Genomic DNA, 14499 nt, shown 5'->3' with positions numbered 1-14499 from the left:
ACAGTTGAAAAATATCTAGCTGGAAAATCTGCCACATTTACAGAAATGCTAATTGATGTGCATGGTCCCTGTCAAATAAATGTAATAAATGAAACATTTAATGAAATGAATTCCCCCACCACAGTAATGTACAGTCACAGTGAGGTAGAGTGTGTAGAGGCTTTGTGAGAGTCTTGTGGGATACTGCTGCTGTATCGCTGAGCTAAACCATGATTTGCTTAGGCAGTCACAGGCAGATAACCTACAGTTATGTATGTGTGTGTGTGTGGTGGCAGGAGATTGTCTGTGAAGAGGAAATCTAACGTGGAAACGCCCACAGCCTGACACACACACACACGCACACACCACACACCTGACAATGCGCCACATTCCAGAGAATTGTATATCGATTGATTGCCATTTAATGTGACTATTATAGCCATAATCAGAGCTATTTACACTATTTCAAGTTCAAGTTTTATTACACTCAAGTTTTTATATACTAAAGCAGACAATACAAACTGAAATCCATGAGCATACAAAATATTAATACAATACAGACAAAAGTAAAGAACATACAATTAAACAAAATCAGGAAGCCAGAATGGTTAAGGTTACTGAAGCAATGTCAGGAAGTCGGCATGGGAGCTGAAGCAGCTTCTTTTGGTAGCATCGAGTGCATCGAGTGGTGGGAGGTAGAATCATGGTCACAGGGATGGAGCATCATGATGGTCACAGCCAGGGGGGAATAGTTTGTCAGAAGACAGGTCCTGAGCGATTCAGGAGCGCACCTTGCCGTCGTCGACGTCCTCACAGCCATCCACATCCATCCCGGAGCATAGCCACTTGACTTTGTAGGTAGAATGACTGCTAGCTACTCCTTCACTGCCAACAAGCAGGGTGAATCCCCCTGCAGCCGCTAGCGCCTGAAAGCTCACCACTCATCAGTAGATCAGAGTAAAATAGTACAGTCCTCCTATTATTAGCGCACCTCTGCCATCTCCTGTCTTTAAATTTGGACTTCTCCTCAACCACAAGCCCCAGCATTTCAAATCAAAACACTATATGCTATGTTTACACAGTCATCCTATGAGGCCAACTCAGATTTTTTTCTCATATCCAATCTTTTTGTCTTGCTGTCCACGTTCAGTTTTACATGTAACCCATATCATATTTGTGCATTCACACTGATGTAGCCTCTGAAATAGCATGCAGACATCCTATCACTGTTCCTTTAAATGTTGTGGTGGTTGTTGTGGTAACGGCAGGTTACATGCAACAACAAAAAAGGTTGCATAATGGAGAATTGGAATTGTATCAGAATTGAGAACCATGCACATATATGCTATAAATCAAAACTCAAAAGATCAGATCCCATTTGTTTTCTTTGCTGTTTAAACATTGGGATAACGTTCAGATATGTTTCAATATGCCAATTAATAGTCTCAGTAGAAGACTCTGCTAATGATCACTGGTGTATGAGCCCTTCTCCTGTAGCTGTTCTATCCTACTATCACTATTTTAACTGAATCCCAAATGGCACCCAAGGCTCTATATAGTGCACTATAGGCCAGCCAGATTGCTCAAGACTGACTTCGAAATTGGATGTCTGTCCATGTCCTGAGGATGTCGGGAAATGTCTTCAAAACCCGCACCTAGGGGTAACAGTGATATTACCTTCAAGTAGGCTTTGGTTTTGCTAAATGGTGGTGGATTGGTGTAATCCCATGATGCCAGATCCGAAGGTGTGTGTTCAGTCCGTGGTAGACACAATTTTTTATTATTTTTTTATATTCCAAAACTTAACCCTTACCTTAACCATTTGTAATGAATGTCTAAACTTAATGTTTTAACCCTATCAAAAACAGGGAGGCGAGGGGGAGCCCTGGTGAGATTAGGGTGAAGGAAAAACCGGCCACCTCTTGGATGACCTCGAGAATGGCCTTACCTAAGAGCTCAGTGACTTTCAACGTGGCACTGTCATAGGATGCCACCTTTCCAACAAGTCAGTCAGTTACATTTCTGCCCTGCTAGAGCTGCCCCGGTCAACTGTAAGTGCTCTTATTGTGAAGTGGAAACATCTAGGAGCAACAACGGCTCAGCCGCAAAGTGGTAGGCCACACAAGCTCACAGAACGGGACTGCTGAGTGCTGAAGGGCATAGCATGTAGCAATTGTAGGTCCTCGGTTGCAACACTCACTATGAAGTTCCAAACTGCTTCTGGAAGCAACGTCAGCACAAGAACTGTTCATCGGGAGCTTCATGAAATGGATTTACATGGCCAAGCAGCTGTACACAAGCCTAAGATCACAGTGAATCAAGCTTCGCTATCTGGCAGTCCGATGGACAAATCTGGGTTTGGCTGATGCCAGGAAAACGCTACCTGCTAAAAATGCATAGTGCCAACTGTAAAGTTTGGTAGAGGAAGAATAATGGTCTAGGGCTGTTTTTCATGGTCCGGGCTAGGCCCCTTAGTTCCAGTGAAGGGAAATCTTAACGCTAAAGCATACTACGACATTGTAGACTATTCTGTGCTTCCAACTTTGTGGCAAAGGTTTGGGGAAGGCCCTTTCCTGTTTCAGCATGACAATGCCCCTGTGCACAAATCGACCTCACTAATGCTTTTATGGCTAAAAGGAAGCAAGTCCCCGCAGCAATTTTTTCTGCCTTCCCAGAAGAGTGGAGGCTGTTATAGTGGCAAACGGGGACAAACTCCATATTAGTGCCCATGATTTTGGAATGAGATATTCGACGAGCAGTTGTCCACATGCTTTTGGTCATGTAGTGTATATTCCACGTCAGGACAAGAAAAACAACATGCTGGCACTTCACAAACTATACAAGGCTATAAACAAGCTGGAAACCATGCACCTGGAGGCTGCTTTCCGTGTTGTTGGTGATTTTAATTCTACGTCATTAAGATACGTAATGGCCAACTTCCAGCAACACGTCTCTTTCGCCACTAGGGGCGATAAAGTCCTAGCCCACAATTACTCTACCCACAAGCAAACATTCCATACTCTCCCACATACCCCCTTCGGCAAATCAGATCATGACTCTATACACCTGCTTCCTGTATACAAGCAGAAGCTCAAACAGGAAGTACCCGTGAGGCGCTCCATTGAGAAATGGTCCTCCGAATCAGAGGCTATGCTACAAGACTGCTTTGCAGGCGCTGACTGGAATATGTTCCGGGACTCCGCCGATAGCATCGACAAGCTAACCACCTCAGTCACCGGCTTCATTACGAAATACTTTGACGATGTTGCCCCCACAGTGAAGGTTCGTTGCTTCTCCAATCGAAAGCCCTGGATTAACACGGATGTTGGTGCTAAGATAAAGGACAGGGCCCTGGATTAACACGGACGTTGGTGCTAAGCTAAAGGACAGGGCTACCGCACACAGGGCTATCGCAGCTAACCCTGAGGCTACGGTTGAGGACACAAACTAGTACGAGTAGTCCCATTACTACCTCTGCAGATCCATCAAACACACAAAAGGACAATTATAGGAATAAGGTGGAATCCTATTACACAGGCTCCGCCCCACACCACATGTGGCAAGGGCTACAGTCCATTACGGATTGCAAAAGAAGACCCAGATGTTATCTATCCAATGATGTCTCTACCAGACGAACTCAATGCACTTTTTGCACGCTTCAACAAAAACCACACTTTCCAAGGCCGACGCAAGGTTTTTAATCAGGTCAGCACTCGTAAGGCCCCGGAGTCGGATGATATTCCAGTGCGCGTTCGCGGAGCATGCGCAAAACAGCTGGCAGGCATATTCACGGTCATTTCCAACCTCTCCTTGTCCCAGTTTGTTTATCCCCACAAGCTGACCACCATCATTCTTTTTCCCAAGAACTCTAAGGCTATCTGCCCCATTGACTACAGCCATGTAGTACTCACATCTGTAATCATGAAGTGCTTTGAAAGGCTGGTTATGGCACATATCTACACCATCATCCCTAGATCCACTTCGATTTGCATACCGCCCCAACAGATCCATAGATGACGCAATCTTAATTGCACTCCACACTGCTCTCACCCAGCTAGATAAGAGGAATACCTGTGAGAATGCTGTTCATTGACTACAGCTCAGCATTCAACAACATAGCCCCCTCCAAGCTTGGGACCCTGGAACTGAACACTTCCTTCTGCAACTGGATGCTGGACTTTGAGACAGGCCAACCTCAGTTGGTGAGGGTCACCTCTGCCACACTGACCCTCAACACGGAGGGCCCCACAGCGGTGTGTCCCCTCCTTAGTCCCCCCCTGTACTCCCTGTTCCCCCACAACTGTGTGGCCCTCACCATCATCAAGTTTGTTGACAACACAACGGTGGTAGGCCTGATCACCGGCAACGATGAGACAGCCTACAGGGAGGAGGTCAGTGACCTGGCAGTGTGGTGCCAGAACAACAGCCTCTCCCTCAACATCAGTAAGACCAAGGAGCTGATCATGGACTACAGGAAATGGGGGGCGAGCACGCCCCCATCCACATCGGCGGGGCTGCAATGGAGCGGATCAAGAGCTTCAAGTTCCTTGGTGTCCAAATCACTAAGGATTTGAAATGGTCCACACACACGCAGTCATGAAGAAGGTACGACAGCACCTCTTCCCCCTCAGGAGGTTGAAAATATTTGTCACGGACCCTCAAATCCTCAAAAGGTTCTACAGTTGCACCATTGAGAGCATCTTGACTGGCTACATCACTGCTTGGTATGGCAACTGCACAGTCCTCGATCACATGACTCTACAGAGGGTGGTGCGGATGACCCACTACATTACTGGGGCCAAGCTCCTTGTCATTCAGGACCTCTATATCAGGCGGTGTGAAACAAAGGCCCGGAAAATTGTTAGACTCCAGCCACCCAAGACTATTCTCTCTGCTTCTGCACAGCAAGCGGTACCGGAGCAACAAGTTTGACACCAACAGGCTCATGAACAGCTTCTATCCCCAAGCCATAAAACTGCTAAATAGCTAACAAAATGGCTTCATGGACTATCTGCATTGACCCTTCTATTTCATTTGAATTATTTCACTGACTTTATGCACACACACACACTCTAGATACTCACTCACACACACTCACATTGACACTCCAACACACACACACACACGTAATTTGCTCACACACACATTACACACGCGCACATTCATACTGACTCTACACACACACACGCACACACTAACATACAATCATCATATACACTGCTGCTACTCTGTTTATTATATATCCTGATGCCTAGTCACCTTACGCCAACCCTACCACTCCAGTATCCCTGAACATTGTAAATATGGTATTGGTACTGACCCTGGAACTGACCTTTTATATAGCTTACATACTTTCTTGTGTACTTCTTATTTTCTATTTCTCGTGTGTTTTGTTCTGCTTTACTTTTTTGTAGATTTTTTATAGTACTACTGATATTGAATACTGGATTGTTGGGAAAAGGTAAGCAAGAAAGAAAATTAAAACTCAAAAATGAACTCGCCCACTGGAACGTCTTCCCCAGACAAGACGTGTGGTTAGTGCTTGCCCTTGCTCGGGAAATAGCTACCCTAGTGAAAATGGGCTTTCATAAAGTTGTTCAACAATCTTGGGCAGATTGCCAAGATTTGGATTACCTCTGACTAGCTTCTACTTAGGCTGTCAAACCTGAGACTGTTGTGTTGTTGGTAAGTTGCTACATTTTGTTTATAGCTAGCTAGCTAGCTACATGTCATTATTTGACAGGCTGTGCCACTATGATGCTAGGCTATGATACTGTGATGTAACTAGCTAAATACATAGCCTCTCCCTAACCTGTAATGTGAAAGGAAGATTTGCATAGCTAACGTTGCACCTGAAGGTTTCATCCCTGCTAGCTAATGTTACTTGCAAACCTGACTGCATGTTTGATGCATGTTGCCAGATTGCTTTCAATAATGTGTCAACTCAAACTGGCTAGCTACTGTAAGATCCCTGCTAAATAATCAACCATATTAGCTAGCTAGCATTTGAGGGCTTCAACTAATCCCCAAAAAGATGCCAATAAGCAACAACAATATTTCATATTTTCTAGGGCAAAAATAATGATGACAGATAAGGAAGCAGTGGCCAGACACCAGTCACGTTTCAGAGTAATGGAGGACATAACCACCATTGATAATGTAATCAGTGCTGTGTCTTGTATGTTGTAAGGAGGTGCCCCCCATCCATGGTGGCACAATGGACAACTCCTGGGCCAGGGTGAGTAATGCTAACCAGTCAGTGACATGCTGGCATTGAATTAGCTGTGAATCCTAATCTCTGATTGGCTATGCTCAACCGTGTATTTACTGTTGTTTTCCATGACTGTATGGTGAGTCTTTCTCTCTCTCTCTCCCTCCCTCTCTGTCTCTGTGATAGGAGCTGGGTTGGATCCATATGTCAGGCTCCTTCATGACCGGTATCTGTGACGAGAGGGGCCTGGAGCTGATCTACTGACACTGGCAAACACCTCAGAAGGGACAAAAGGTGATTACTAATAAGATAGTACATCACAAGTGTTTAGTAATATCAGAATCACCTTTATTCGCCAAATACATTTGCATGTACAGGAATATGACTCTGAAATAGACAATAAACTGAATATACGGACAAGAAAACACCACCATTTGTTACTCATCAACTCTACTTCGTTTTTCTACAGATGGAGGACAAGTGATAAGCTTTGGTCATGGAGTCCTCTGACTGAAAGACAGGTTTATACTGATGTCTGAATTGGGAAATACCTTGTACTCCGCATTAAAATTATACAAGACACATCTATTACTTTTTGTCTTTTGTTATTATTGATTTGAATGGCACTATTGATGGGGGGGGGGGGGAGATATGGGACACCATACAGGAAGGTATGATGACTGACATGTTTGGCAAGGTAGGTCCAGGGCCACCAGACAAAATGTTGATAGGTACCGTATCTGTATCGGTTGTGAATGACAAAAGATGAAAGGCAAGTATAATATTTGCACATTGTTATATTAGCAGAACACTGCTTCAACAGGATTGTGTAGGAGGTTTATTATACAGTATATACATGGAACTGTTACACTTTAATGTTATCATAACACTTTGTTTAGAATATCTACATTAGTTCAGCATTTCTCTCATATTACTCTGTAGGCTACTCAGTATTAGAAGAGTGCCATCCTCCTACATCTCATATTTGCCTGTAGTTGGTCCCGTGTGGCTAAGTTGGTAGAGCATGGTGTTTGCAACGCCAGGGTTGTGGGTTCGATTCCCACGGGGGACCAGTACGGGGAAAAAAAATTACTCTGCTCAAAAAAATAAAGGGAACACTTAAACAACACAATGTAACTCCAAGTCAATCACACTTCTGTGAAATCAAATTGTCCACTTAGGAAGCAACACTGATTGACAATAAATTTCACATGCTGTTGTGCAAATGGAATAGACAACAGGTGGAAATTATAGGCAATTAGCAAGACACCCCCAATAAAGGAGTGGTTCTGCAGGTGGTGACCACAGACCACTTCTCAGTTCCTATGCTTCATGGCTGATGTTTTGGTCACTTTTGAATGCTGGCGGTGCTTTCACTCTAGTGGTAGCATGAGACGGAGTCTACAACCCACACAAGTGGCTCAGGTAGTGCAGCTCATCCAGGATATCACATCAATGCGAGCTGTGGCAAGAAGGTTTGCTGTGTCTGTCAGCGTAGTGTCCAGAGCATGGAGGCGCTACCAGGAGACAGGCCAGTACATCAGGAGACGTGGAGGAGGCCGTAGGAGGGCAACAACCCAGCAGCAGGACCGCTACCTCTGCCTTTGTGCAAGGAGGAGCAGGAGGAGCACTGCCAGAGCCCTGCAAAATGACCTCCAGCAGGCCACAAATGTGCATGTGTCTGCTCAAACGGTCAGAAACAGACTCCATGAGGGTGGTATGAGGGCCCGACGCCCACAGGTGGGGGTTGTGCTTACAGCCCAACACCGTGCAGGACGTTTTGGCATTTGCCAGAGAACACCAAGATTGGCAAATTCGCCACTGGCGCCCTGTGCTCTTCACAGATGAAAGCAGGTTCACACTGAGCACATGTGACAGACGTGACAGAGTCTGGAGACGCCGTGGAGAACGTTCTGCTGCCTGCAACATCCTTCAGCATGACCGGTTTGGCGGTGGGTCAGTCATGGTGTGGGGTGGCATTTCTTTGGGGGGCCACACAGCCCTCCATGTGCTCGCCAGAGGGAGCCTGACTGCCATTAGGTACCGAGATGAGATCCTCAGACCCCTTGTGAGACCATATGCTGGTGCGGTTGGCCCTGGGTTCCTCCTAATGCAAGACAATGCTAGACCTCATGTGGCTGGAGTGTGTCAGCAGTTCCTGCAAGAGGAAGCCATTGATGCTATGGACTGGCCCGCCCGTTCCCCGGACCTGAATCCAATTGAGCACATCTGGGACATCATGTCTCGCTCCATCCACCAACGCCACGTTGCACCACAGACTGTCCAGGAGTTGGCGGATGCTTTAGTCCAGGTCTGGCACCTCATCAGGAGCATGCCCAGGCATTGTAGGGAGGTCATACAGGCACGTGGAGGCCACACACACTACTGAGGCTCATTTTGACTTGTTTTAAGGACATTACATCAAAGTTGGATCAGCCTGTAGTGTGGTTTTCCACTTTAATTTTGAGTGTGACTCCAAATCCAGACCTCCATGGGTTGATAAATTGGATTTCCATTGATTATTTTTGTGTGATTTTGTTGTCAGCACATTCAACTATGTAAAGAAAAAAGTATTTAATAAGATTATTTCTTTCATTCAGATCTAGGATGTGTTGTTTAAGTGTTCCCTTTATTTTTTTGAGCATGTATGAAATGTATACATTCACTACTGTAAGTTGCTCTGGATAAGAGCGTCTGCTAAATGACTAAAATGTAAAAAAATGTAGTTATTGAACTCTGCCTGCTGGACCCATGAGGCAAACTCTGTCATATCTGACACTCCACCCCTTCTGCCACCTGACTGCACATGTCCATAACCTGTAATGCATTACAAATACGAAAGGGACCTCACTGGAGACTTGAAGACAGATCCTCAACCATAGAACTGTGCATATCAGTGTGTAAGACAGCCAAATCCATCGATTTCTGCAAATAGACCATAAAAATAGAAATGCCATTCTACTTCTGGTTAGACAGCTGAAGTTGTACTCTACACATAATTGATTTTGATTTGTTAGGTAACGTATAGGCATACTGTCTTTATAAGCACATCAATATATTTACAGCAGAAAATGTTGTCTTTCTAACACAGACACATCCATCGATATAATATATATTTTTTTAAATTATGTATGTACACTCAAGCTGGCCGATGTTTGTGCAATGTTCATATGTAGCCTACACCTGTAGGGATATTAGTTCTGGGATTTGTCTCCCGGAAAAGATCTAACGGCTGATTTAAGGAGAGATGAGACAAAACTAGCCAATTGCAGAATATTGTGTTGTAGGACAGCTGAGCTGACTCAAGACCGGGATGTGATGTAACGTTGAAACTAAGTTGCAAGCTACTTTCGTAGCAAGGTGATGTAGAACGAGTGTCTTATGAAACAAATTCCAAACACTGGCTCTTGCTATCTTGTAATAACTGATTTGACAGAGAAATCAGCTAGATAGGATAGCCAGCTGCAGCTATCACCAAGCTATGCTAGCTAGCTGCTGTCTGCTTGGCTAAGCACAAGGTCAATGTAGGCTTTAGCCTACACGTAGAACTGAATTAGCTGACCATCTTGAGATGGCGAGGCAGTCAGACCAGGAGAAGTCCTCAACTTCAAAACATTGTTCTCTCCATAGCAAAGCTATCTTAGCTTACATCACTGTACTCGCTACTTGAATGGCAAAGACATAACCAATGAACACCCACACCAAACCCCACCCAAGACAACTCTTATTTGCCTTCAGTCATGGTCGCTAGCATTTCTTAATGAGCATTGATGAAAAAAGGGAAGTGCAGTCTTCAGTTGTGTTTACCATGTTTTCATTCTCTCTCAGATCGTTGCCCTGAACAAAACCAATGAGAGAATGTGGCCTTACCATGTAAACCAAGAGGATGAAGACCCAGACATAAAAAAGATTAAGAAGGTATGTGCGTGCATGCCCGTGTGTGTGTGTGTGTGTGTGTGTGTTTGTGTGTGTGTGTGTGTGTGTGTGTGTGTAATCTGCGTATGTGGGGGTGTTTGTGGGGGTGTATGTATTCCACGCATTGTTAGATTCCGGGACTGTTTATACAAGCAATCAGACATCCCATCCACCATAACCCTCCTCATTACCACTGACTTCTTCAAGACCTTTGGCAAAATCGACCACTCTATCGGCCATTGAACGTCTTATCCAACTGGGTGTCAAACTTCAAATCAAATGTTATTAGTCACATGCGCCGAATACAACCTTACAGTGAAATGCTTACTTACGAGCCCCTAACCGACAGTGCAGTTTCCAAAAATGCAGATAAGAATAAGAGATAAAGTACCAAGTAATTAAAAAGGAGCAGTAAAAAATAACAATATATACAGGGGGTGCCAGTACAGAGTCAATGTTGAGGGTGGTATGTTCATGTAGGTAGAGTTAATTCATTAAAGTGACTATGCATAGATGACAACAGAGAGTGGCAGTGGTGTGGAGGGGTCAATGCGAATAGTCTGGGTAGCCATATGAATAGATGTTCAGGAGTCTTGTGGAAGCTGTTTAGAAGCCTCTTGGACCTAGACTTGGCGCTCCAGTACCACTTGCCATGTGGTAGCAGAGAGAACAGTCTATGACTAGGGTGGCAAGAGTCTTTGACAATTTTTAGGGCCTTCCTCTGACACTGCCTGGTATAGAGGTCCTGGATGGCAGGAAGTTTCACCCCAGTGATGTACTGGCCCGTTCGCACTACCCTCTGTAGTGCCTTGCGGTCGGAGGCTGAGCAGTTGCCATACCAGGCAGTGATGCAACCTGTAAGGATGCTCTCGATGGTGCAGCCATAGAACCTTTTGAGGATCTGAGGACCCATGCCAAATCTTTTCAGTCTCCTGAGGGGGAATAGGTTTTGTCGTGCATGCTTCACAACAGGCCTCTTTTGTGTGCTTGGACCATATTAGTTTGTTGGTGATGTGGACACCAAGGAACTTGAAGCTCTCAACCTGCTCCACTGCAGCCCCATCGATGAGAATGGGGGCGTGCTCAGGCCTCTTTCTCCTGTAGTCCACAATCATCTCCTTTGTCTTGATCACGTTGAGGGAGAGGTTGTTGTCCTTGCACCACACGGCCAGGTCTCTGACCTCCTCCCTGTAGGCTGTCTTGTTGTTGTCGGTGATCAGGCCTACCACTGTTGTGTCATCGGCAAATTTAATGATGGTGTTGGAGTCGTGCCTGTCCATACAGTCATGAGTGAACAGGGAGTACAGGAGGGGGCTGAGCACGCACCCCTGAGGGGATCCCGTGTTGAGGATCAGTGTGGCAGATGTGTTGTTACCTACCCTTACCATCTGGGTGTGGCCCGTCAGGAAGTCCATGATCCAGTTGCAGAGGGAGGTGTTTAGTCCCCGGGTCCTTAGCTTAATGATGAGCTTTGAGGGCACGGTGGTGTTGAACGCTGAGCTGTAGTCTATGAATAGCATTCTCACATAGGTGTTCCTTTTGTCAATGTGGGAAAGGGCAGTGTGGATTGCAATAGAGACTGCATCATCTGTGGATCTGTTGGGGCAGTATGCAAATTGGAGTTGGTCTAGGGTTTCTGGGAGGATGGTGTTGTGAGCCATGACCAGCCTTTCAAAGCACTTCATGGCTACAGACGTGAGTGCTATGGGTCGGTAGTCATTTAGGCAGGTTACCTTAGTGTTCTTGGGCACAGGCACTATGGTGGTCTGCTTAAAACATGTTGGTATTTCAGACTCGGACAGGGAGAGGTTGAAAATGTCAGTGAAGACACTTGCTAGTTGGTCAGCACATGCTCGCAGTACACGTCCTGGTAATCCGTCTGGCCCTGCGGCCTTGTGAATGTTGACCTGTCTAAAGGTCTTACTCACATTGGCTGTGGAGAGCGTGATCACACAGTCTTCCGGTACAGCTGGTGCTCTCATGCATGTTTCAGTGTTATTTGCCTCGAAGTGAGCACAGTAGTTTAGCTCGTCCGGTAGGCTCGTGTCACTGGGCAGCTCTCGGCTTTGCTTCCCTTTGTAGTCTGTAATGGTTTGCAGGCCCTGCCACATCCATCGAATGTCAGAGCCGGTGTAGTAGTATTCAATCTTAATCCTGTATTGACACTTTGCTTGTTTGATGGTTCGTCTGAGGGCATAGTGGGATTTCTTATAAGCTTCCAGGTTAAAGTCCATCTTGCTTGAAAGCGGCAGTTCTAGCCTTTAGCTCAGTGCGGATGCTGCCTGTAATCCATGGTTTCTGGTAGGGTATGTATCACTGTGGGGACGACGTCATTGATGCACTTATTGATGAAGCCAATGACAGATGTGGTGTACTTCTCAATGCCATTGGAGGTATCCCAGAACATATTCCAGTCTGTGCTAGCAAAACAGTCCTGTAGCTTAGCATCTGCTTCATCTGACCACTTTTTTATTGATCTAGTCAATGGTGCTTCCTGCTTTAATTTTTGCTTGTAAGCAGGAATCAGGAGGATAGAATTATGGTCAGATTTGCAAAATGGGGTGCGAGGGAGAGTTTTGTATGCATCTCTGTGTGTGGAGTATAGGTGGTCCAGAGTTATTTTCCCTCTGGTTGCACATTTAACATGTTGATAGAAGTTAGGTAAAACTGATTTAAGTTTCCCTGAATTAAAGTCCCCGCCTACTAGGAGCTGCGCTTCTGGGTGAGCGTTTTCTTCTTTGCTTATGGCGGAATACAGCTCATTCAATGCTATCTTAGTGCCTGCCTCTGACTGTGGTGGTATGTAAACAGCTACAAAGAATATATTTGAAAACTCTCTCGGTAGGTAATGTGGTCTGCAGCTTATCATGAGGAACTCAACCTCAGGCGAGCAGTAGCTCGAGACTTCCTTAGATATCTTGCACCAGCTGTTGTTTACAAAAATACATAGACCGCCGCCCCTTGTCTTACTAGACGCCGCTGTTCTATCCTGCCGGTAGATCGTATAACCAGCCAGCTGTATGTTGATATTGTTGTCGTTCAGCCACGACTCTATGAAGCATAATGTTACAGTTTTTAATGTCCCGTTGGTAGTTTAATCTTCCCAAGAATTCGTCTATTTTATTGTCCAAAGATTGCATGTTTGCGAGCAGATTTGAGGGAGTGGGGGTTTGTTCGATCGCCTCCTACTCCTCAGAAGGCAGCCCGCTCTCCGGCCTCTCTTTCTTCGCCTCCTCTTTGCGCAGATCACGGGGGTCGGGGCCTGTTCCCGAGGGAGCCACATATCCTCCGCCTCGGGCTCGTCAGAGTTGTGAAAGAAGACAAAGATTCTGATCGTCCGTGGTGAGTAATTGCAGTCCTGATGTCTAGAAGTTATTTTTGGTCATAAGAGTCGGTAGCGGCAACATTATGTACAAAATTTGTAAAAAAAGAAGTTAAAAACACAATCGGTTGTCGGCACGTAAAACGTCTGCCTTCTGCTCTGGCCCCATTTGTACCATTGTGTTTTTTAGACTTGATTAGACTTGCTCTAATCTCAGAAACCCAGAACTAAAATCTTGCATAATTGCATCAGATGCTCCAATCAGTTCTGGGGGAGATGTGTTAGAAAATATACTAGAATGAGGAGTGGAAGCAGGGCGGTAGCTCCACCCCCTGTTTTTGCAAGTTACGGCAAGTCTCTGGGCCAATATCCCCTCCCCTTCCAAAATGTAAAGATGCGAAATCGTGATTTGTCCAAATGATCAGTGATGAAAATCTGCGCACTGTAACAAAGTTCCTCTTCAGTTGTCAAATCCCACAGTCTGTTGATAGACCTTACGATACCAGTTATGTTCTGTGCGTCTGTCCACGAGAGATTAGACCTGCTCTCCCAGCATGGCTTTGCGGTTTTGTGACCGGCCACAAACAACAGGTACGCTACCTAGACAGCCTTTCAGACTAGCAGGAGCTGACAGAAGGCGTGGCTCAAGGAACTCTTCTCATCTTCTTAGCAGACATCACAGGCTGGGATGTTGGCAGTAGCTGGAAATATGTTGATGATCTCAATCTCATCCAAACATGTACAACATGAAACATCAGCACACCACAGCAGGCCCTGAACAACTTTGACACGTGGGTTTTGGGCAAGCAGAATGTCACTGAACCCACCTGTCCCATGCCCTCTCCAGATCGCTCCTCCTTGGAGCGGCATATTCAGAAGAGAGCATGCCAAAAGAGAGCATGCCACATTCATCCTAGGAGGATACACAAGTTACACTGAGGCACTACACACCCTCCTTACCCCAGATTCATGAAAAAAGGACACAGCTCTGCACTGACTTGGCTATCTATCAGCTTCCTCAACTCTCCGTTCAGAGACTGGCTACCCCTTGACCGAAACAGATTGACAGGCA

The 14499-nt window shown here is 45.6% G+C and overlaps 1 protein-coding gene and 1 long non-coding RNA gene across 2 annotated transcripts in view; both read left to right on the top strand.

The window, feature by feature from the left end:
- The window catches only part of LOC115164089 (ras-specific guanine nucleotide-releasing factor 2), a 182581-nt gene that overhangs the window by 43932 nt on the left and 124150 nt on the right, over positions 1–14499 (top strand). Inside the window, exon 4 of the mRNA XM_029716198.1 lies at positions 10019–10108. Within this exon, the coding sequence (XP_029572058.1) occupies positions 10019–10108 (90 nt within the window). The remainder of the gene's footprint in view (positions 1–10018; positions 10109–14499) is intronic.
- LOC115164090 (uncharacterized) lies at positions 6144–6778 on the top strand. Its single transcript, XR_003869874.1, has 3 exons — positions 6144–6217; positions 6377–6484; positions 6660–6778. It is a non-coding gene; the product is annotated as an uncharacterized LOC115164090 (long non-coding RNA).

This window comes from Salmo trutta, chromosome 27, assembly GCF_901001165.1.
Source record: "Salmo trutta chromosome 27, fSalTru1.1, whole genome shotgun sequence".
In the NCBI taxonomy this organism is placed as follows: domain Eukaryota; kingdom Metazoa; phylum Chordata; class Actinopteri; order Salmoniformes; family Salmonidae; genus Salmo; species Salmo trutta.
The sequence above is the reverse complement of the archived record's forward strand: the minus strand, read 5'-3'. Positions and strand labels throughout refer to the sequence as shown.